This window comes from Babylonia areolata, chromosome 18 (genome assembly GCF_041734735.1).
Source record: "Babylonia areolata isolate BAREFJ2019XMU chromosome 18, ASM4173473v1, whole genome shotgun sequence".
Lineage (NCBI taxonomy): Eukaryota > Metazoa > Mollusca > Gastropoda > Neogastropoda > Buccinidae > Babylonia > Babylonia areolata.
The window spans coordinates 62,606,948-62,631,424 of NC_134893.1; the positions used below are offsets into that span (position 1 = coordinate 62,606,948).

At 42.1% G+C, this 24,477-nt stretch overlaps 1 protein-coding gene across 1 annotated transcript in view; it reads left to right on the forward strand.

Moving 5' to 3' along the window:
• The first annotated feature begins 318 nt into the window (after window positions 1-318).
• LOC143292306 (ras-GEF domain-containing family member 1B-like) overlaps window positions 319-24,477 on the forward strand; it is a 44,710-nt gene continuing 20,551 nt past the window's right edge. Inside the window, exons 1-5 of the mRNA XM_076602493.1 lie at window positions 319-465; window positions 1,871-1,960; window positions 7,244-7,321; window positions 17,513-17,601; window positions 23,398-23,539. Coding sequence (XP_076458608.1) covers window positions 319-465; window positions 1,871-1,960; window positions 7,244-7,321; window positions 17,513-17,601; window positions 23,398-23,539 — 546 coding nt within the window. The remainder of the gene's footprint in view (window positions 466-1,870; window positions 1,961-7,243; window positions 7,322-17,512; window positions 17,602-23,397; window positions 23,540-24,477) is intronic.

The following is a 24,477-nucleotide window of genomic DNA, read 5'->3' on the forward strand; positions in this document are numbered from 1 at the left end:
TTATTATCATCACCATCGTAATTACTGTCATTATTATCATCTTTCCCTCAGAACAGACATTAACTTGTCACATCCAGCTTCTTGTAACGAAAGAAAGAATCAGAAGGAACAAAAAGTAGATTAAAAAAAAACAAAAAAAAACAAAAACAACAACAACAACATGAAACTGCTGCCCTGACTTGTATGGCGTGCACCGAAGAGGCCCAAATTATTCTTCAGTTCCATCCCTGCCCCCACCTTCCATCTCCTTCCTCTCTTTGCGGACACGCATAGTAAAACGTTGCATTGCTAATTATATTGAGGATGGTGTTGATGACGATGACGATGTTGGTGATAACAGTGGGGATGGTGGTGTTGCAGCCGCGACATGCAGGGCACGGAGGACCGATGCTGAGTCTGTCCCACATGTTTGGCATAGATGGGGCTGGCTACACGGCTCCCCCCGAGTGTCTGTCTTCGGATAAGGTACACTCTACACTCAGTGTGTGTGTGTGTGTGTGTGTGTGTGTGTGTGTGTGAACTCAGAAATCAGAAATCAGAACTCATTTAATTGTCTTAAAACCCATCATAGGAAGTGTGTGTGTGTGTGTGTGTGTGTGTGTGTGTGTGTGTGTGTGTTGTATGCATTGCTTTTATATCGTGGTAAACGAAACTTACGGTTAATGATGAAAAAAGACAACAAAGGAAACTATTTCCAATAGCATATCATTCAGTGTAAAAAAAGAAAAGAAAAACGAACACACTACCCCATTATGACAATTTCATATGATTTGATGATTTTGTGATAGGAAAATTCCTACAATGACGCGGACATGAATTTCCGTCCTGGGCTACCTTTTTTTGCACCCCGGAAGGGGACGGAAATAACCGCCCTGAAGCAATGAAGGGGTTTCACAGCAAATTTTAGTCGAATCTTTTTCTCTTTTTGAGTGTAAACGTAAGAAAATGCATTTTACACAGCGCTGAATTAAAGCAAATAGCTAGAAGAGGAGTTTTACAAGTGTATTAAGATGGCAGATTGGTTAAGACGCTTATTTGCCAGTGCAGTGTTCGTGAGGGTCAAGGTTCGATTCCCGCTCTTGCCTTTTCTCCCAAGTTTGACTGAAAAATCAGACTGAGCGTCTAGTCATTCGGATGGGAGGTTCCGTTTGCAGCACGTACTTGGCGCACTGAAAAAGAACTCATGGCAACAAAAGTATTAAACAACAATAAAGAGTTGTAACTTTTTCCAGATACAAGGTACATAACTTAATAATAATAGTATATAATAATATTTTATGTTTATATAGCACTATAACACAAGCATAAACAAGCTCTAAGCACTTTACAATCCAGTACCTAAAGTGAAACAAGAAAGCATATAAAAAGTAGTAGAAACATAAAACAGAATCAATAATATTATAAAAACACAATGCATAAAACTCACAAAGTAACATATACTCTCAGTACTACAACTGTTACACTCTAACACACACACACACACACACACACACACACACACACACACACACATGATTAAAACATCAGGTCAGTGCTGCTAATGCTGCTGATTCAGCCAGCTCACACTGCTGGCTAAATCGGTAGCATAAGCAGCATTGACTTGAAGTTGTGTACCTTGTAAATGTAGGGAGTTACCACACTTTATTGTTGTTTACTCTTCCAGCCTCATTGTTCTTTCATTCCATGGCAACAAAATTGTTGTCTTCTGGCAAAACCTGTAGAAGAAATCCACTCTGATAGTACACAAATATATATGCATGCACTCATACCTGACTGAACGTATATGGATCTGTATTGCTTTTAATGTCAGGTTTACTTGATAAGTGGCGTACCTGTTTGTTGTATGGCTGTGAAACATGTTTCTTTGCAGACGCTAGTTTTCCAGAACGGCAGCCTGCTGTCCGGATCTCTGGAGTCTTTGGTGGCTCACCTGGTGCCTACCGCTGACTACTACCCTGAGGTGAGTGACGCCGGGAGGTTGTAGGCTTTGGTCTTTTCCGAAAAGTTGGATTGACGTCAGGAAAGCTTTACCGGGCTGTTGCCCGTCAGTTGTTCCTCATTAGCCACAGCGGGGCTCTGTGAACTCCGTTCCTTTCACAACATTTTGTCAGTGAACGACGTAACAGTACATTTTTTTAACACATAGATAAACGAAACAAATGTAAATCTGAAATCATGATCGAACAGATGGTGGGGTCTGGTGAAGAGACGGGAACTGAGGAGAAAGGCGAAAGCTGTTCAGTAGTTAACCGCCGATTGGAAACAAAAGCAAACTATAAAACTATCGCCCCCATAAAATCACATTCTTGAGATATTTGCTGTTTTAGGATTGGAGAGGTAAATAAGATCTTATTACAATTATAAGCATCAGCCTGGCCCCATAATAGCCTCAGTTACGTTCAAGATCCCAACTCGTGTGGCTCCGTGTGGAAAACAACTGTGAAATCATCGCAGAACACTCTTTGAATACGTTTAAAACCAGTCTGCTTTATTCGTGAGTGTTAGGGGGAAGTGGTAAGTGGGTAAATTCATTTTCCTGACTGATATCACCTAATGTATTTTGAACGAAAATTCTTCAAATCAGTCTTTATTACATTCTGAAGCAGGAGAACATGACATATGTAAATGTTAGCCACAAAAAAGAAAAAAAAAGAAAAAAAAAAGCGACTTAAAAGGCGATTCCTGGCAAAACAGCATTTTGGAGGTAGGGGAAGCAACTCGACCAGTGTGACCCCCCGAAGGGTCAAATGTTCATCCAAACGTACTGACATCATTTCTAGAAGACCCCTGTAGGTCTCTCTGTAAATATAATTTCGGAAAGAGTGATACTGAAGTGATAAAATAAAACTACCGGACAATTTTACGTTAAATCGTCGATGTTTTGACAGTAGGCCAAAACAAGCCTTAATTGTGAAAGGATGAATGAATATATTTCAAATCTGGATATTTCTTTGAATAGAAAAGACCCTATTAAAAAGGAAACATGTCTTAAATTCATTGACCGGGGAGCGAAAGGGCAGTAAGTCTGAGTACGTTCAGCACACACCGAATAACATTTTAAGAAGTCTACATCACTTTCTGGGTGGAAAGGGGTGGGGGTGGGGGTGGGGTGGGGAGGAGGGGGGGACGTGGGGGAGTGGGGGGGTGCACGATAACCCCCTCGGCCTTGCAGACTACAGGGGTGCCTGATAAATGCGAACAGGCAAGTCTTATTGCGAACGACAGGTTTGTGAAAATGTGGATAATTATAACAGAAGCAGGTTTTTAACTCATCAGACATAATATATTAATGGAACATCGCACCAGACTGTTGTATTGCTGGTTTTGATCACATATGCACAAATGGACACAAACACACATTCAAACACCCCCCCACGCCCCCCACCCACCCACCCCCACCCACACACACCACACACAATCACACCATTTTGAGAGCATTCAGTAACTGTGCAGCATCGTTCGCAAATACTCACGTCAAAATATCCTATGGTCTACTTGCAAACGACACTTTTGGAGATTACTGTCAAAACTGACTTTCTGATCTGTCACCAACATGCTTTCTTATGTGCATGTGTATGGTGATAACAGATCCGAATTTTTCGGAAGTTTTAGAGGAGTACAAGGAGGAAATCTCTCTCCATTGCTTTTTTCTTTTTATTTGAATGATTCGGAGAGGTTTTTGATAATATTCGGTTGCCATTCTGTTACAATTCACACTAAAAACAATAATGCGTTTGATGGTGAAAACAGTTCTTCGGCATATATACGTTTATTACTTCTCTAGATGCAGATTCTTTTTATCAGATTCGAAGCAGGGTTTACAGAAAGCATTAGATGCCTTATTACAGTATTGTGTTCAATGGAAACTTGAAGTCAATGTCTCAAAAACTAAAATTGTAATCTTCAAGTCTAAACAGAACACACAAGATCTGTTTAAATTCGGTTTAGAAACAGTAGACCTTGTCAATTCATTTACGTACCTTGGAATAGAATTCAGTAGGACTGGAACATTCTTTCTAGCGAAAAAGAAAGCATATGACCATGCACATAGGGCAATGTTTTCGTTGTTACAAAATGCAAGAAAGCAGGAAGTATCCTTACACGTTGTTTCAGACATATATCAGAAAATGGTTATACCAGTTCTGTTATATGGATGTGAAATATCGGGATATGAGAATCTTCATGTGTTAGAAAAACTGCAAATGAAGTTTCCGAAAACACTTTTTCATCTACACCGAAACACAGTGTCAAATATGCTACTTGGTGAAACAGGTATAGTTCCCATTTCAGTTCTTGTAAAGTGTAGAATGATGCGGTTTTGGTCAGGATTAATTGACGATGCAACTGATAAATTATCATGTAAAGCATATTCTGCTTTATACAGATTATTCTCATATAAGGATTTCCCATGAAAGTGGCTAAAGTTCATCAAGAATATTTTGATTAACAGCGGTTATGACTGTGTTTGGTTTTCACATACATTCCACAGTAAGGATTTCTTTTGTCGAAATATCACGCAAAGTCAAAAAAATATGTACATTCAGTCATGGAGAAAATCGCTTGAAGACAGTACTAAATGTCTGTTCTATAGGAGCATCAAACCCAACTTTTGTCAAGAAAAATATATCTCACAACTTCCAGATACTTACATATGTCCTCTGATAAAATTTCATTGCGGTAGCCATAAACTGCAGATCGAAGAAGAGAAGGCGAAAACAGAGAAAACAGAATTTGCAAGGAATGTAATAATTATGGGTACTGTTGGGGATGAATTTCATTTTGTTTTAGAATGTCCCCAAAATACTGTAATTCGAAATAAATTGATATCACATAAATATAAATCACATATGTCAATGTTCGGTTTGTGCAATTTATTCAGTGTTGGGAAGAAAACACAACTTAATCTAAGAAAATTCATAAAACCTGGAAAGGTTGTGTAACTTTTGTTACATCTAAAACATACTTATCAGTATGTTTAAGTTTGATTTGTTTTGTTGCAAATCATCATCAGCGCGTGTGTATATGCGCTTGCGTGGGTGTGCATTTTTGCGTGTTTCGGAGACATCGTTGGACTGAAGTTGTGATTCAATGAGTTTCAGTTTCAGTAGCTCAAGGAGGCGTCACTGCGTTCGGACAAATCCATATACGCTACACCACATCTGTCAAGCAGATGCCTGACCAGAAGCGTAACCCAACGCGCTTAGTCAGGCCTTGAAAAAAAAAGTCATCTATAAGCGTACATAAATAAATAAATAAATAATAATTATAATATAAAAAAAGTAGTAGTAGTAGTAATAATAATAATAATAATGATGATGATAATAATAATAATAATAATGAAAGAAGACAACAATGATGATAAATAAGCAAATAAATGTAAAACATGGAGACACATTCACACATACACCCACATACGTATAACAGATATGCACCAAACATGCAGTTTCACAGGTATGAAAGCACAGTCAAATACACATAAACGTACATGAGCCCCAACACACACACACACACACACCTCACACACACATTACCCTGCACCTCCTCTATCCCCCTCCTCCACACACTCATTTCTAGGCTACGTATCGCAACTTCCACGGCACACACACACACACACACACACACACACACAGAGTACAAGCACACACACATACGCCCATATCCCCCACCCCCACACACATAGATATATATATACACACCCGCACGTTCCAATATTCCGTTGCTCCCACAGTGTAGGCATGCATACACACACATACCTCATCCTCTACACCCCCTCCCCCCCCCCGCATGTATTGTTATTGTATCCTCCACACTCCAAAAGGGGCAAAAGGATTAAATTTCTTTGAACCTTTGAATCTTAAATTCTCCTAGCACTGGTGGTGGTGTGTCCATCGAGATCGATGATGACCATCGTTGTCATCCAGCTGGGGGATGGGGGGAGGGTGGTGGTGGGGTGGGGGGGAGGATACTCATGAATCTATCTGTGAATGCACAGATGGCTGAATAGTCCAATCTGCGCACGAAATGTTCGCTGACAGTTGGGGCAGACAAAGACAGGCATACCATTGTCAGGGAGCTTGTTTGCCCGTGACTTTCTGGCCTGCCTCTTCTGAACAGCTGCAGCAGTCCTGTTGGCCTCGCACAACTTGGCGCCTTTGTGCACAGTAGCGCGCCATTTGTCACGGTCCACTGCAGATTCCTCCCAGGAGTCAGGGTTGATATCAAACGCTTTCAGAGAGACTTTCAGAGTATCTCTGAAGCGCTTCTTCTGACCTCCGTGTGATCTCTTCCCTTGTTGCAGCTCGCCATAGAAGAGCCTTTTGGGCAGCCGACGGTCTGGCATGCGCGCCACGTGTCCAGCCCAGCGAAGCTGGGACTGCATCAGGATGGTGAAGATGTTGGGAAGGGTGGCTTTTGCGAGCACCTCTGTGTCTGGGGTCTTGTCTTGCCACTTGATGTTCAGTAGCTTCCTGAGGCATGTTGTGTGGAAGTGGTTCAGCTTCTTGGCATGTCGTTGGTACACTGTCCAAGTTTCGCAGGCGTACAGTAGTGTGGGGAGAACTACTGCTCTGTAGACCTTTATCTTGGTCTCAAGACTAATGCCTCTTCTGTTCCAGACATTTGCATTGAGTCTACCAAAAGTTGCGCTTGCTCTTGCAATCCTGACGTTCACTTCATCGTCGATGGTCACATTTCGTGACAGTGTGCTGCCAAGGTATGTGAACCGCTCCACTGCACTGAGTCTCTGACCGTTGACTGTGATGTTGGGCTCAACGTGGGGTTTCCCTGGGGCTGGCTGATGGAGAACTTCAGTTTTCCTCGTGCTGATGGTAAGGCCGAATTTCCTGCTGGCAGTGGCAAACTTGTCGACGCTGAGTTGCATGTCAGCTTCAGATCCAGCGTTGAGGGCACAATCATCAGCGAACAAAAAGTCTCTGATGATGTCTGTCATGACCTTTGTTTTTGCTTGAAGCCTTCTGAGGTTAAACAACTTGCCACCTGTTCTGTACTTTAGGCCGATTCCAACATCGCCATCTCTGAAGGCATCAGTAGGCATTGCAGAGAACATGAGGCTGAACAGGATGGTGAGTTGAATCTTTGAATCTTAAATTCTCCTAGCACTGGTAATGCACAATTCATTCATCACATTCAGTCATATCAGTTATTTCAAACTATGTCAAACTATATTGTAATCATCGTTATGGAGATCGCTGACAGTGCGTGCTATGTTATGTTTGTGTTGCAGAGAACTTACCTTTTCACCTTTCTCCTCAGTTCCCGTCTCTTCACCAGACCCCACCATCTGTTCGCTCAAGTTTGCCAGGTTGGTGCAGTGAGGTTGTCCATTGGTTGGTTGGTTGTTTTACTAGGCTGACTGGTTGGTTTGCTTGTTATTTGACGCTTTTTAGGTTGCTTTCCTGACACACTTGTTACTGAATAAGCGAGTAAGTAAGTCAGTCTTTTTCATTTGAAGAATGAATACACCTATGTCTCTCTGCGTGTGCCGATTCCGCCCCACCTCCCGCCCTCTTTTCCGTTTCTCCAGCAATGTGAAATCCTACATATTCCTCTCATTTTCCTACTTCTCTGTCTCTGTCCTTTCTCGTATCCGTTTTTGTTTTCTATTGAGGATAAGGATAGCAAGACAAAGGAGAGAGAGAGAGAGAGAGAGAGAGAGAGAGAGAGAGAGAGAGGATTCAGGATGGTTTATTCATATATAGGCCAGTGCCCCTTATGAAGGGGTATGTGGACATAATACAATGCAAACACCATAATGCAACATAAATGGAAAACGTGATATAACACCAGTTCCAAATTTTAAAAAAAACTAGCCGAGCAACGAAATATAATGCATTCGAAACAGTATTGTCATGACGTAATGGTTTCTCGTACTTTGAAAGCTTTATATAAATACAAAGCAAGGTATCTAACAATTTCACAGGAGGTTGAAGACAATAATAGGTCCAATTTAAACATATTTGGTTGTCTATAATATTTATGCTTGATAAATCTTTCTCTAATATTCCTCAAAGGTGGACAACAAAGAGCAAAGTGCACTTCATTTTCTGTAGAATCTTTACATAATGGACAAATCAGATCACTGTCATTACATGTTCTATATCGATAATGATGAACCACTGACTCAGAAATACCTAATCTGAATCTTGTCGTTATATATAAATGTCTGCCCATATTTAACATTAGGTATGGTTTCAAGTCCGGGACATTGCTGAAATTCCTATAAAAATCAGATCTCACTATTTTGGATATGATAAGACCATTTCTGCCATCTACAGTCAATCAAACGTTGGCGAAAAGCACAAATAAATGTCTGAATGCTGCCAACACCTTGGTTAAACCAAACCAAACAAAACCCATAGTCAAATAAACAGTGGCGTATCTTTGTTACCCAATTTACTTTGCCTCTAGTATCAAATCAAACAACATGTTATAAGCTTAACGAGGTAATATGTCCTCATTAATTTGTAATAACTGTGCGAGCGTGTGTGTGTTCATACGCTGCAATAATACAGACTCGATACTGAGGAGTTCTAAGTAACTTTGATCTAACATAAAGATGGCGACAGGACAACTGCTGTTTTCATCCGGGTCCCTTTGATGGACATGTGATAAGTCATGTGATTCTTAGAACTATTAATAGAACAACATTACAGAACATCTTCCCCCCCCCCTTTTTTTTCCAAGAAAGAAATAAAAGTTCTTGTTCATTGGGTTTTTTTTTTTTTTTCATTTGTCTCATTCTGTTCATGAATTTGTAATATCACTGGTATACTAAAAACTCAACTTATAACCAAATAAAATTTTCCAATTAAACTTCCAAAACAAAAGCATTCATCATTCATGCACACTTCATTCACTCACACAGTCTATATAACTCAGCCAGACTTCAATCAGTCACTTCCATGCCCAGTTCCTTCATTCATACATCTTAATAAACTGAAAGTTTTAGCTCATTAATTATGTATGAAAGAAAAGAACAAAACAAAACTGCTTTATCCTGTAGTGGGAACAATCTGGCACTGTACTCCAAACTGAAAGAAGTTGATGTCCACACTGGTAATACTTCCAAAGGAATGAAATGAAATCCAACTGAATTAAACAAATAGAACTGGCTCTCGACTACACTGAGCCTTAACTGTGTGCAACTGCACTGAACTGAAAATTAATAGAGAATACTGCATAGCTCCAACTACACTGAGCTAAGCAGGAAACCTAAAAAGGCCATAAATTGCATAAGCTCCCAGCTACACTGAGCTTAGCAATAAAAATAAAGCTCTAGCTACACAGAGCTTAAAAAAAAAGAAAATTTATGATGTGATCCTTGCTTCTTCCTCCCGGAAACGTGAAGGTTTCTTTGCGATGTAACCACGGCTGGATCTGGTGCTGTAGTGAGTTGACTGGGGTGGAGGTGAAGGTTGTGGAGATGATGGTGTTGGCACTGCTGGCACTGCGGGCACTGCAGGAGGGTTTTGATCTGGAACCCCACCTTCATTGCTTGCTGGTGGACTTCCACTGGCTGGCACGCCTACACTGGATTCCCTAGGCAGCGACTGCAGGTGTTTACGGTTGCGTCAAAGGACACCTGCCGGCGAGTTGACCAGGTAAGTGCGATTTTCAGGATCCGCTGCGACAACAGTACCTTGGGCCTCCCATTTTTTCTCATTGTCCAGTTTGATCAATACTGGGTCGCCTGTGTTAAGTACTGGGAGACTGACTGCACCATGCTTGTGGTCGTACTTTAGTTTGTACGCACGCTTTGTTTTCTCGTCTGCTGTACGCACATCTACGTCCCTCAATGGTTCCGGTTGTAGAACTTCTGGGAGAACTGAAACCTTAGTTTTCAGCTCTCTTCCCATCAACACTCTGGCAGGACTGGCTCCAGTGCTAGAGTGTGCCGTCGCTCTGTAGTTCAACAGTGCAATGTCTGGTTCACGCTGGCTCAGAATTTTCTTGGCGATTTTCACAGCTGATTCTGCTTCCCCGTTGGCTTGTGGAAATGCAGGACTGCTGGCTTGTTGCGTGAAGCCAAATTTCTGCGCAAAATCACGAAATTGACGACAAAGGAAGGGTTGGTGATCTGACACAACCACATATGGAATCCCGTGAGTTTTGAAAATGTCACGGAACTTCCCTATGACAGTTTCTGCTGTTTTGCTGTGTAGATGGACTATTTCTAGCCGCCTGGAGTAGTAATCAACAACTACTAGATAGTCTTTCTCCTGATGCGTGAGAATATCTGCTCCAAGTTTCTGCCATGGACGCTCAGTAGGTCGCAGTGGCTTGCTGCGTTGTGTTGATCTGTTTTCTCTGCACTCTCTGCACTTGTCTATGTAGTCTTTGAGATCTCGGCGGAGACCTGGCCACCAAACAGAGAGTAGTGCTCTCTCCTGGCACTTGTGAATTCCTTGATGAGATTCATGCAGCTTCTCAAGGATGTGCTGACGTTGGCTTGCTGGAACAACGATCCTCCTTCCATGCACTAGTAAGCCATCAATGAGAGATAACTCCCCTTGTGCTTGCTGGTACGCCTGCAGGTGAGCGGAAACTGTCTTCGGCCACCCGTTGCAAACGTAGCTCATCACCTGTTGTAGCTCTATGTCATGTACAGTCTCTGACTTCAGCTTCTCAAGTCTCTGGTCCGTAACAGGAAAAGATGACGTCACTGAATCAACATACGCCTTCACGTAGGATTCTGTCTCCATCTCTTCGTCTGCTGCAGTATGAGCAACAGGCTGTCTGCTGAGAGTGTCTGCTACAACGATGCTCTTTCCTGGAACATGCACAACTTCAAAGTTGAACCTGAGAAGTCTCATCAACAGTCTCTGACAGCGAATTGGAGTTTGGTCAATGTCTTTCGACTTCATGAGTGGAACCAATGGTTTGTGGTTCGTTTGCAACTCAAATTTGTCCAAGCCAATCAAATACTCGGCAAATTTCTCGCATGCCCACACCGACGCTAAGCATTCTTTTTCAATTTGCGCATAGCGCTTCTCTGCCTCACTCAGTGTTCTTGACGCGAACGCAATCGGAACCAATATGTCTCCATGCTTCTGCATCAAACATGCTCCTAGACCATAGCTGCTGCTGTCTGCACTGACTACAGTCTCTAGCTTGGGGTCATAGAACGCTCTGGCTCCTGCATTGCCTATCAGCTCTTTCACAGCATCAAATGCTTTCTGTTGTGCTGGGCCCCAACTGAACACTCGATCCTTTTTCAGCAGATCAGTCACAGGCTTCAGAGTGTCTGCCATGTTTTTCACGAATCCTGTCAAGTAGCTGAACATGCCTCAGACTGTCCTCAGCTCTGCCTGGTTTTGAGGTGGTGGCATGTCTTTGATGGCGCTGACTTTTGCTGGATCGGGCTCGATCCCGTCCTGACTGACCACGTGCCCAAAATACTTCACTTTCTTCTGCCTGAATTGGCACTTTGCTTTGTTCAATTTGAGTCCTGACTGTTCAATTCTGTCCAACACCACCTTCAAGCGAATGTCATGCTCCTCTAGTGTCTTTCCATAGATAATTGTGTCGTCCATGATTGCCTCACAGCCTTCAAGACCTTCCAGGACTTCCTTCATCTTTGTCTGGAAACACTCTGGACTGAGAGAGATACCCATAGGCACACGTGTGTAACAGTATCTCCCATAAGGAGTGATGAAAGTTGTCAGTAGCCTGCTCTCATCCTGTATCGGGATCTGGAAGAAACCTGACGCTGCATCAAGAGTGGTGAAGATGGTAGCCCCAGCCATCTTTGGCGAAATGTCATCCAAGTTAGGAAGCATGCATCTTGGTCTCTTCACCGCTGTGCTCAGCTGTTTGTAGTCTACACATACTCTCACTTTCCCGTTTGGCTTTACTACCGGCACCATAGGTGCACACCAGTCTGTCGGTTCTGTGACCGCCTGGATGATTCCTGCCTTCTCCATACGATCCAGTTCCTCCTTAACCTTTCCCTGGAGTGGAAATGGTACTCTCCTAGCCGCCGGCACACTGTATGGCTTGGCCCCCGGCTTGAGGTGGATGTGAACTGGCTCCGTCTTCATGAGACCTGTCGTGCCGAAGATCTCATCTATGTCTCTGGTGGCAAGTGACACTAGCCCCATTGTGACCGCTGCCTTTCTGCTAAGCAGGTTGTTACACAAACTGTTTTTCACAACGATCACCTTTAACTTGTATGCTTTGGTTTTCACATTTGTCACGGCATGGAACTCTCCTGCTACTGCCAGCTTGCCTCCGGGAGACGTGAGAGAAACTTTTGACTTCCGAAGTTTTGGCTTATTCTTCAGTTGTCGGAATGTTCTGTCACTGATGATAGTGATGTCCGCACCTGTGTCAATCTTGAATGGCACAATGGTTCCTCGTATCTTGAGTTTGACAACCCATGGTTTCGACTTATCGTCGTCCACTATTGCTGCATCAATGCTGAACTCATCCTCGGACTCTTCTCGGACTTCCCTTACACTACGGCAGACCTTCATGAAGTGATTCTTCTTGCCGCACTTACGGCATGTCTTTCCTCTCGCAGGGCATCTTCCTTGGGCGTGTGTATCACCACACTGCCCACACTGACACAGTGACTGCTCTCTCAGTCCCGTGCCTCTGCCTCTGCCTCGACCTCGGCTCCTGCCACCACGTGGAGTGTGCGGAGTCTGGTGTTTCTGTTGTCCACTATTTGTAGGGCGATGTTTGTCGTGGTATACATGGTCTGCTGCAGCTGCTGTAGTCCCTCTCTGCTCCTGAAGTTCGAGCTTGACTGCTTCATGTTGACGTGCTGTTGTCACTGCTACCTTCAGAGTAAGCGTGGCTTCTAGCTGCAACTTCTGTGAGAGTTCTTTGTCTCGGACTCCCAGTACAAGTCTGTCTCGAATGCAGTTTTCTTTGTCTGGAAAATCTGCATGCTCTGCTAGCTCGTAGAGTGCTCTGACATACTCCTCAATGGACTCATCTGACGTTTGGTCACGCTTGTGGAACTGAGCACGAACATGAATAATATTTCTTTGGGGAATGAAATGATCATCAAACTTTTCCAGAACTTTCTCATAGTCTTTCCTATCATCGGCATTCAAATCAAACGTTTTGAATATCCTGTCTGCATCTGCACCCATTGCGTAAAGGAGACTACTGACCTGTATCTCACCTTCCTCTTTTGACAGCTTGGAAGCCAGTCTAAAATGTCCGAATCTCTCTTTCCAAGCCGGCCATGCCGCTGGCTCATGAAACGGAAACGACTTTGGTGGTTTAAAAGCCATAGCTGTACTTGCTACCTACGCTATTCTGTTGCAAACACAGGATGTCCCCAATAATTTCACAGTTCGACAGTCACTAAAGTTAACCACTTACTTCTGACACCATGTGCGAGCGTGTGTGTGTTCATACACTGCAATAATACAGACTCGATACTGAGGAGTTCTAAGTAACTTTATTAGATCTAACATAAAGATGGCGACAGGACAACTGCTGTTTTCATCCGGGTCCCTTTGATGGACATGTGATAAGTCATGTGATTCTTAGAACTATTAATAGAACAACATTACAGAACAATAACCTTAACCAGTGTCGGATACATTTGAAAACAAAGCCTTCCGTGTCTCCCATTAGTAATTGCCTGAATTGCAAGTTCGTTTATGAAAAGAGAAATCAAAACTGGGCTACAAGCATCACCCTGTCGAACTCCAGCTGTGCAGTTGATAAATTCAGTCAGTTTGGCACCACAACGAACTCTAACTCTTACTATATTATACATACTTTTTATACAGTTATAAAGTTTGCCTCTCATACCAGTCCTTAATAAAAACTGGCCAAAGAAGATTTCGATTAATAGAGTCAAACGGTTTTTCAAAATCAATGAAAGCGGTTAAAGGAAAACTGGTTTTGACAAGAGAAAGCAACGTAAACACGGGGTCCACTGTAGCCTTTTTTTTAAAACCGGCTTGATGAGCTCCAATTATATTGTTTTCATCAACCCATTCATGTAATCTTTTATTGATAAATATCCCATACAAATTACCGCTTATATCACCTAAAGAAATTCCTCTATAATTGGTGGAATTATTTACACCACCTTTCTTGTATATGGGCAAAATAATAGATTCTATCCAGTAATTAGGGTATACACCATTGTCAAACAGTTTATTAAATAATCTAATAAAGAAAAGGACTACTTGATTAGAAGAATTCTTTTTCTTTAAAAAACAACAACAAAACAATTCACTAACAATTCAATCAGGACCAGCTGCCTCACCATTTTAAAGTTTTCTTAATCCCAGTAGTACCTCTTCTTTAGAAATTGGTCGATTCATGTAAAGATCAGCTTCATCATCAATTATAGCATCATTATCGTCATATTCAGCTTCATTTTGGGCGTTATCGACATTTGATTGTAATAAAGATTGAAAATGTTGAAACCAAACGTCACAACGGATATTATGTCTAGGTTGTTTTCTTTTCTGAGAATCTCTATTATTATTATTATTCTTATTATTCCAAAATTCCTTTTGACTACTTATAGATGCTACAAGCTTATCCATTAAGGATTTATTGAAGTCCTCTTTTCTCTTTAATAAATGTTTATATTCACGTCTAGCAATTACAGATGCGTTTTTATATTCCACTTTCACTGTCCGTCCACTAATCCGTAATAACCTCCTAACCTATCTTTTACTCAGAGCACAATCATGGTCAAACGAGTCATCACGTACCTTGTTGTTATTGACACGCACACGTCTTTTCATACACTCCGCACTTTCCTTCATACATATTCATTCAACAATGTTGTGCTTATTCACATCAACATCCATTAAGCTTATTGCATTATCAATTTTAGAACTTATCTGATCATTACTTAAAGTATCGCGAAACTGCTGAGCATATTCCTCATTCCATACGATTTTTTCAGTCCTGTTTTTGTTCAATGGCATCACATTTTTTACCTTTAGTGAAAACAACATGACGTGTTACAGGCAGGTGATCAGAGTCGATACGTTCTGATACAAGTATTTCACATGAATCAAACACAATACGAAAAAGATCTCAATGACACTGCATCCAGTATCCGGAATATATGTATAGCGACCTTGAAAGTCGCCCTCTTATATTCCATTCAAAATACATAAATGAGAGAAAGAGAGGGAGAGAGAGAGAGAGAGAGAGAGAGAGAGAGAGAGAGAGAGTCTGTGTGTGTCTGAGGGAGTCATTTGCGGCAGTAATAAATGCAGGCAGTGGCCTTGTGAAATACAGCGGAAGATAACGTCAGGACTAGATAGTCATATTGTGGCTACTAATTTCTCCTTTCGTCATATGCCTATTGATCTGTTGGGCGATCGGGGCAGGACTGCATTGTAGAGGGTTCCATCGTTATCATTGTAGGCATCTTCATTGTTACGTCATTTTTATTGTACTTATTATTAGTTTTGTCGCTAACACTATCTTCGTAATTATTACTGTCATCATTGTTTTCTAAATAACAAACTGTCATTATTATCGCCCTTCTCATCATCATTTCTTCTCCACCGTTTTATTTAGAACGTTATGATTGTTTCCATGTTATTTTTACCAGCAATGTCGAAAGCCAGCAGTGTGTTGTTTTATCTGGATCATTGTCAAACTTATCATTTTATTACAGAAGTGTATTTGCGTGTGAGTGAGTAAGTGTGTGTGTGTGTGTGTGTGTGGTGTGCATGCGTGTGTGTGTGTGTGTGTGTGTGTGTGTGAATTGGAATCAAATTTTTATGTCAATTAAACCTAAACAAGGTTTATAAGACACGCATACACAGTCACTTCTACCACTCACAAAAAGTAAGTTAACAATGAAACAATGAATAAAATAAGATATGGAACAATAAATTGAATGTGTGTGTGTGTGTGTGTGTCTGTGTGTGTGTTTGTAGAACAAGAGATTGAATGTGTGTGTGTGTGTGTGTGTGTGTGTGTAGAATGGAGGTGTTGTTGAGCCCTGCACCCGAGCATTGCTCTGGCTTCAAAAATTCTTATAGAGACGGTTTTCACGTTTCTACATATGCTATGCATAAACAGTGACGAAAGGGATTAACCTTCAGTATTTCTGGATATGTTCACACGTAATTTGGAGGAAAAATCCCAGTATATTTTCTGTGGTTTTTCTGCGTCAATATGGCATGAAGTCTGCCAAGGCTGTAAACTCCCCAGAGTTGTATGAGTTGAGACGCTCATCTGCCAGTGAGTCCATAAGAGTCTGGGTTCGATTCCCGCTGTCGCCTTTTCTCCAAGTTTGACTGGAAAATAGAATTTAGCGTCTACTCATTCGGATTAGACGATAAACCGAGGTCCGGTGTGCATCACGCACTTGGCGCACTGGAAAAAACCCCATGACAACGAGTGTTGTCCTTTGGCAAAATCATAGAAAACAAGAAAGGCAAGGCCTTCACGACTCACTTGTGATACACTTTTTAAAAAATCCAAGCTTTTTATGTATTGAGTATAATGCATTTACTGTTATATTTATATTTTTTGTATTCTCTAAACTTGGCACTTTGATCTGATATTCGACCCAACAAAAGATCTGTCATTATTGTCATTTTTTGTTCAAACAGGAACTTCTTTTGCTAAGCGTGGAAGTTTTATTTATTGCAAACGTTTTGGTGTCGGCAGTAAAACAAGGGAAATTACTCTGCTGGGGAACTTAGTTTGCTTTAAACTGATCTTTCTCATCTTAAACATTACATTTTGAAATTATACTCAATACATAAAAAGCTTGCATTTAAAAAAAAAGTGCATCACAAGTGAGTCTTGAAGGCCTTGCCTCTCTTGTTTCAAAATGTAATGTTTAAGATGAGAAAGATCAGTTTAAAGCAAATTAACTCCACTAGCATTACATAGTAATTTCCCTTTTTTTCTATCTGAACCAAAACGTTTGCAAAATAAATAAAGCTTCCATGCTTAGCAAAAGAAGTTCCTGTTTGAGCCAAAAATGATAGTAATGACTGCTCTAGCTGTTGGGTCAGAATATCAGATCAAAGTGCCAAGTTTAGAGAATACAAAAAATATAAATATAACAGTAAATGCAGTTTGCATATAATTAGGCTTCATTCTTTATTTTTTTGTGCCCATCCCAGAAGCGCAATATTGTTTTAAACAAGATGACTGGAAAGAACTGAATGTTTCCTATTTTTATGCCAAATTTGGTGTCAACTGACAAAGTAGTTGCAGAGAAAATGTCAATGTTAAAGTTTACCACGGACACACAGACACACAGACACACACACACACAGACAACCGAACACCGGGTTAAAACATAGACTCACTTTGTTTACACAAGTGAGTCAAAAATCCGCTCTGATAGGTTCACACATATAAGCGCATGCACTGAAGGCCTGACTAAACGCGTTGGGTTATGCTATTGGTCAGGCATCTGCCTTGCAAATGTGGTGTAGCATATATGTCCGAACGCAGTGACACCTCCTTGAGAAACTGAAACTGAAACCGTGTGTGTGTGTGTGTGTGTGTGTGTGTGTGACCACAGGTAGGCAGCAGCCAACAGAAGGTGGCCCAGGACAGCATCAAGAGGGACTCACTGAGAAAGCTGAACACACACATCGTACGACTGATCGGGTTAGGCTTGAATGACAGTGAACTTACAGTGAACTAACTGACAGTGAACTCACAGTGAACTAACTGACAGTGAACTGACTGACAGTGAACTAACTGACAGTGAACTGATTGACAGTGAACTGACAGTGAACTAACTGACAGTGAAGTGATTGACAGTGAACTGACAGTGAATTTACTGATAGTGAACTGACAGTGAACTAACTGACAGTAAACTAACTGACATTGAACTTACTGACAGTGAACTGATTCACAATGAACTAACTGACAGTGAATTTACTGACAGTGAACTAACTGACAGTGAACTTACAGTGAACTAACTGACAGTGAACTAACTGACAGTGAACTGACAGTGTACTAACTGACAATGAACTGACAGTGTACTAACTGACAGTGAACTAACTGACAGTGAACTGACAGTGTACTAACTGACAATGAACTGACAGTGAATTTACTGACAGTGAACTAACTGACAGTGAACTTACAGTGAACTAACTGACAGTGAACTAACTGACAGTGAACTGACAGTGTACTAACTGACAATGAACTGACAGTGTACTAACTGACAATGAACTACAGTGAACAGATTGACAGTGAACCAACTGACATTGAACTGATAGTGAACTAACTCACAATGAACTGACAGTGAACTGACAGTGAATCAACTGACAGTGAACGAACTGACAGTGAACTGACAGTGAACTAACTCACAGTGAACTAACAGTGAACTATCTGACAGTGAACTGACAGTGAACTTACTGACAGTGAACTAACTGACAGTGAACTGACAGTGGACTAACTGATAGTGAACTGACAGTGAACGGACTGACAGTGAACTTACTGACAGTGAACTGACAGTGAACTAACTGACAGTGAACTGACAGTGAACTAACAGTGAACTAACTGACAGTGAACTAACTGACAGTGAACTAACTGATAGTGAACTGACAGTGAACGGACTGACAGTGAACTTACTGACAGTGAAATGATAGTGAACTGACAGTAAACTAACTGACAGTGAACAGACAGTGAACTGACAATGAACTGATTGACAATGAACTGACAGTGAACTGACAGTGAACTAACTGACAATGAACTGACAGTGAACTAACTGACAGTGAACTGACAGTGAACTAACTGACAGTGAACGTACTGACAGTGAACAGAGTGACAGTGAACTGACAGTGAACTAACTGACAGTGAACTTACTGACAGTGAACTGACAGTGAACTAACAGTGAACTGACTGACAGTGAACTGACAGTGAACTAACTGACAGTGAACTTACTGACAGTGAACTGACAGTGAACTAACTGACAGTGAACTGACAGTGAACTTACTGACAGTGAACTTACTGACAGTGAACTGACAGTGAACTGACAGTGAACTAACTGACAGTGAACTAACTGACAATGAACTGACAGTGAACTGACAGTGAACTAACTGACAGTGAACTTACTGACAGTGAACTGACAGTGAACTAACTGACAGTGAACTAACTGACAGTGAACTAACTGACAATGAACTGACAGTGAACTGACTGACAGTGAACTGACAGTGAACTAACTGACAGTGAACTTACTGACAGTGAACTGACAGTGAACTGACAGTGAACTTACTGACAGTGAACATACTGACTGAACTGACAGTGAACTGACTGACAGTGAACTGACTGACAGTGAACTGACAGTGAACTAACTGATAGTGAACTAACTGATAGTGAACTGACAGTAAACTGACTGACAGTGAACTGACAGTGAACTGACAGTGAACTAACTGACAGTGAACTGACAGCTAACTAACTGACAGTGACAGTGAACTGACAATGAACTGTCAATGATTGACAATGAACTGACAGTGAACTGACAGTGAACTAACTGACAATGACCTGACAGTGAACTGACGTGAACTAACTGATAGTGAACTAACTAACAGTGAACTTACTGACAGTGAACTGACAGTGAACTGACAGTGAACTAACAGTGAACTAACTGACAGTGAACTGACAGTGAACTTACTGACAGTGAACTAACTGACAGTGAACCTACTGACAGTGAACTAACTGACAGTGAACCTACTGACAGTGAACTAACTGACAGTGAACTTACTGACAGTGAATTGATTGGCAGTGAACTGATTGACAGTGAACTAACTGACGGTGAACTTACTGACAGTGACCAGATTGACAGTGAACTAACTGACAGTGAACATACTGACAGTGACCAGATTGACAGTGAACTAACTGACAGTGAACATACTGACAGTGACCAGATTGACAGTGAACTAACTGACAGTGAACATACTGACAGTGACCAGATTGACAGTGAACTAACTGACAGTGAACTTACTGACAGTGAATTGATTGGCAGTGAACTGATTGACAGTGAACTAACTGACAGTGAACTTACTGACAGTGACCAGATTGACAGTGAACTAACTGACAGTGAACATACTGACAGTGAACTGACAGTGAACTTATTGACAGTGTGAAACACTAGGGTTTGCTGATCTATAAGTTGGATTTTCTGCATTTGTTCATGACTTGTGATCTCAGAACAATGAATTGCAAAACAAAACAAACAAGAGAGGCAAGGCTTTCAAGACTCACTTGTAATCACTCACTCACTCACTCACTCATTCCCTCGACCGCTGGGGTCTTTGGGGGGACATGAGGAAGATATAGCTCGCCACGCCGTTCTGTTGGCAGCTGTCGTGAGGAGATCTGGCATCGTCATTTTGGTCCACTCCTTGACGTTGTCAGACCAGCTTTTTTTCTGCCGCCCCCGTCTGCGCCCTCCCTCTACAGTCCCTTGCAGGATGGTTTTGGAGAGGGTGTTATGTCGTATGACGTGACCAAACCATGCCATCTTCCGTCGTTTGACAGTCGCCAGCAGTGGTTCTTGGGGCCCAACAAGGTTGCTGACCAGGTTCCGCACATAGTCATTGGTCTTGCGCTCCTTGTAGATGTGTAGTAGTCTCCTCAAGCACTTGGTTTCGAATGCTTGGATTCTTCTTTCTGTTTCTGCCATCAGTGTCCATGTCTCACATCCATATAAGAGGATGGAGACCACCAGTGACTTGTAGAGCAGGAATTTTGTGTGGAATCTGATGTTACTCTTCCATACCCTGTTCAGTCTGGCCATCGCTGCCGTTGCAGAATTAATCCTATTTCGAATTTCTGCTGTGCAGGTGCCGTCTTTGGACAGGGTTGCTCCCAGGTACTTGAAGCTGGTCACTTCTTCCAAGGGCTCACCATTCATGGTTATGTTGGCACTGATGTTAGTTGTGCTGTTGACCATGACCTTTGACTTCTCTGTGCTGACCTCCATGCCGTAAGCACTTGCTCTTGTAGTGAGTCTGTTTGTTAGATCCTGGAGCTCGGTGTTAGTGCCCCCCATGAGGTCGATGTCGTCTGCGAATCGCAGATTGCAGACTGGCCTGCTGCCAATGGTGATGGAGGTGTGGTGGTCTTCAAGGGCCTCCTGCATGATTCTTTCCAGAAAGATGTTGAAAAGTACTGGGGATAATAGGCATCCTTGCCTGACTCCTACTGTGGTCCGGAAGAATTGTCCTTGTTGATTGTTGAGGAGCACTGCACTGCTGGAATGTTCGTAGAGGGCCTGGATGACTTGTAATACACTTTAAAAAAAAATCTAATCGTTAAAATGTGTTCTGTATTTGTTATTATAAAGCTTCTGGTAAAAAAAAAAAAAAAAAAAAAAAAAAAAAAAAGAAGAAGAAGAAAAGTCCTGACGGCAGATTCGAATCCCGCGTTTTCGGGCGAGAAAAAACTGTCTTACCCATTACACTATCATGGCTCTTAACTGATGTTCTAAATTGTAACATTTAAACATACTTTTTTAAAGGGCGATAAATCGATTGCGGTATTCGCAGTGAGAACGCTTTTTAAATCATATTATTCTGGTGTATCTTGGGCATTCAAAAAATCTTTAAGGGCAATTAAAAATTCTTTTTAAGTCCGCGGTAAAGGAGACGTGGCCATCGCCGCAATCACACTGCAACATTTAGCCGTTTTCTCTGGATCTAGATAGATGTGCAAGTTTAGTTATAACCCGCCAGGAATGTACTGAGTACGACACGGTCGATTCAATTTCTCTTTTATGTTCATTCTAGTTTTATAGTTTTAAAGTTGATATGAAAATTGAGTATTTTGTTAAACTAATAACATGTAAAGCCATGTACAAATACTTCCTAAACGTCATATGAAGTGAAAAGGACTTCATTTTGATTAAAGTCAAGACTGGAAATTTTTACTTTCATCAAGGGTATTAACTCTTATGGTTTATTATTTTAAACTGTGAATTCCGACTGATTTTATTGATATTTTTATCGTGGCAGTTTAGGGCATAGTCCAGGAAGTGATGAGGCGTTCACAAATCTTTCTCAGAATAAATATTTAACGGTCTCCTTCTCCAACTTTCCATCACATGTTATTGTGTATTGTTGATTGAATATAGGATTGAACGGGCAGATCAACAACTTGAAACAAAGTGGCATCCTTCGCTCGCGAGGAATATGAGCGCGCGCTTTGAATATGTATAAATATGTGTACGCAATTGATTTTTGCCCATGACCTTCAGGGCTCAGCCAATAGATCTATAAAGTCCACTTGTATTATTGATTTTAGTATTTTCCGAAAAAGACCACTTGGGCGAATGAACATAGTGAAAGCCCTGTACACTGAGAGTAAAACACACAAGATTTTTATGTATTGAGTATAATTTCAAAATGTAATGTTTAAGTTTAAAGCAAATTAACCCCCTAGCATTAATTACAGATTAATTTCCCTTTTTTTTAATATCTGCTCCAAAGACATGCAAAATAAATATAACTTCCATGCTTAGCAAAAGAAGTTCCTGTTTGAACAAACAATGATAAAAATGACTGCTCTTGTTGTGTCGAAAATCAGATCAAAGTGCCAAGTTTAGAGGGAAAAAACAACAACAACAACAACAGTAAATTCAGTTTGCATATAATTTGGCTTCTTTTTAAAAAAAAATTTGTACCCATCCCAGAGGTGCAATATTGTTTTAACCAAAATGACTGGAAAGAAATGAATTTTTCCTATTTTATTGCCAAATTTGGTGTCAACTGACAAAGCATTTGCAGAGAAAATGGCAATGTTAAAGTTTACCACGGACCCACAGACACACACACACACAACCGAACACTGGGTTAAAACATAGACTCACTTTGTTTACCCAAGTGAGTCAAAAACACAAAACACACACACAAAAACAACAAACAAAATTTCATGAATCCTACTCCCCCCACCCCAGAGGTGGACTCATGACTAGTTGTTCACCTTGCGCCTCTATATGTCTCCGTGTTTCTCTGTCTGTGTGTGTGTCTTTCTGTCTCCATGTTTTTGTGTCTGTCTTTCAGAATGGAGTTTACTGCATCTTGCTTACAAAATTTCAGTTCCCCAGACAAAGCATCTCAGATGACCTGCAGACAAGCATTTTCAGTTATTTGTCTTTTCCGCCATTCATTATTCACACAGCGCGTTGGTTGTCTGTTTTGGCATTGGTTGTCTGTTTTCAGTAGAAGTCCTGCCTGCTTTACGCCTATTACAGTATTTGTATCATATACAGCCTACTACATGCTTACCAGTTATGACTGTGGTGTGTGTGTGTGTGTGTGTGTGTGTGTGAATTGGGAATAACTTCCCTAATGTACACATGAACACAATGACGGTGTGTCAGTAAACGAAGACTGTGGACATGACGATGTGTATCAGCAGATCGGTGAAGAAAACTGACGGTGTGCCGTGTTGCAGGGACTGGACTGAACTGTTTCCCTACGACTTTCGCGATGAACGCATGATGACGCTTATCCGTGACGTCACACAGCGAGTCTTGGTGGACTGTCCGGACATGAAGAAAGACATCAGCAGCATCATGCAGGCGCTGCTCACCAAGGTATGTGGCCACTCTACCACCCCTGTTGGTGGTCCTCCTCTCTACCACCCCTGTTAGTGGTCCTCTCTACCACCCCTGTTGGTGGTCCTGTCTACCACCCCTGTTAGTGGTCCTCTCTACCACCCCTGTTAGTGGTCCTGTCTACCACCCCTGTTAGTGGTCCTCTCTACCACCCCTGTTAGTGGTCCTCTCTACCACCCCTGTTAGTGGTCCTCCTCTCTACCACCCCTGTTGGTGGTCCTGTCTACCACCCCTGTTGGTGGTCCTGTCTACCACCCCTGTTAGTGGTCCTCTCTACCACCCCTGTTAGTGGTCCTCCTCTCTACCACCCCTGTTGGTGGTCCTGTCTACCACCCCTGTTGGTGGTCCTGTCTACCACCCCTGTTAGTGGTCCTCTTTACCACCCCTGTTGGTGGTCCTGTCTACCACCCCTGTTAGTGGTCCTCTCTACCACCCCTGTTGATGGTCCTCCTCTCTACCACCCCTGTTGGTGGTCCTGTCTACCACCCCTGTTGGTGGTCCTCTCTACCACCCCTGTTAGTGGTCCTCTCTACCACCCCTGTTGGTGGTCCTCCTCTCTACCACCCCTGTTAGTGGTCCTGTCTACCACCCCTGTTAGTGGTCCTGTCTACCACCCCTGTTAGTGGTCCTCTCTACCACCCCTGTTAGTGGTCCTGTCTACCACCCCTGTTGGTGGTCCTGTCTACCACCCCTGTTAGTGGTCCTGTCTACCACCCCTGTTGGTGGTCCGTTCTACCACCCCTGTTGGTGGTCCTGTCTACCACCCCTGTTGGTGGTCCGTTCTACCACCCCTGTTGGTGGTCCTTCTACTACCCCTGTTAGTGGTCCGTTCTACCACCCCTGTTGGTGGTCCGTTCTACCACCCCTGTTGGTGGTCCTGTCTACCACCCCTGTTGGTGGTCCTGTCTACCACCCCT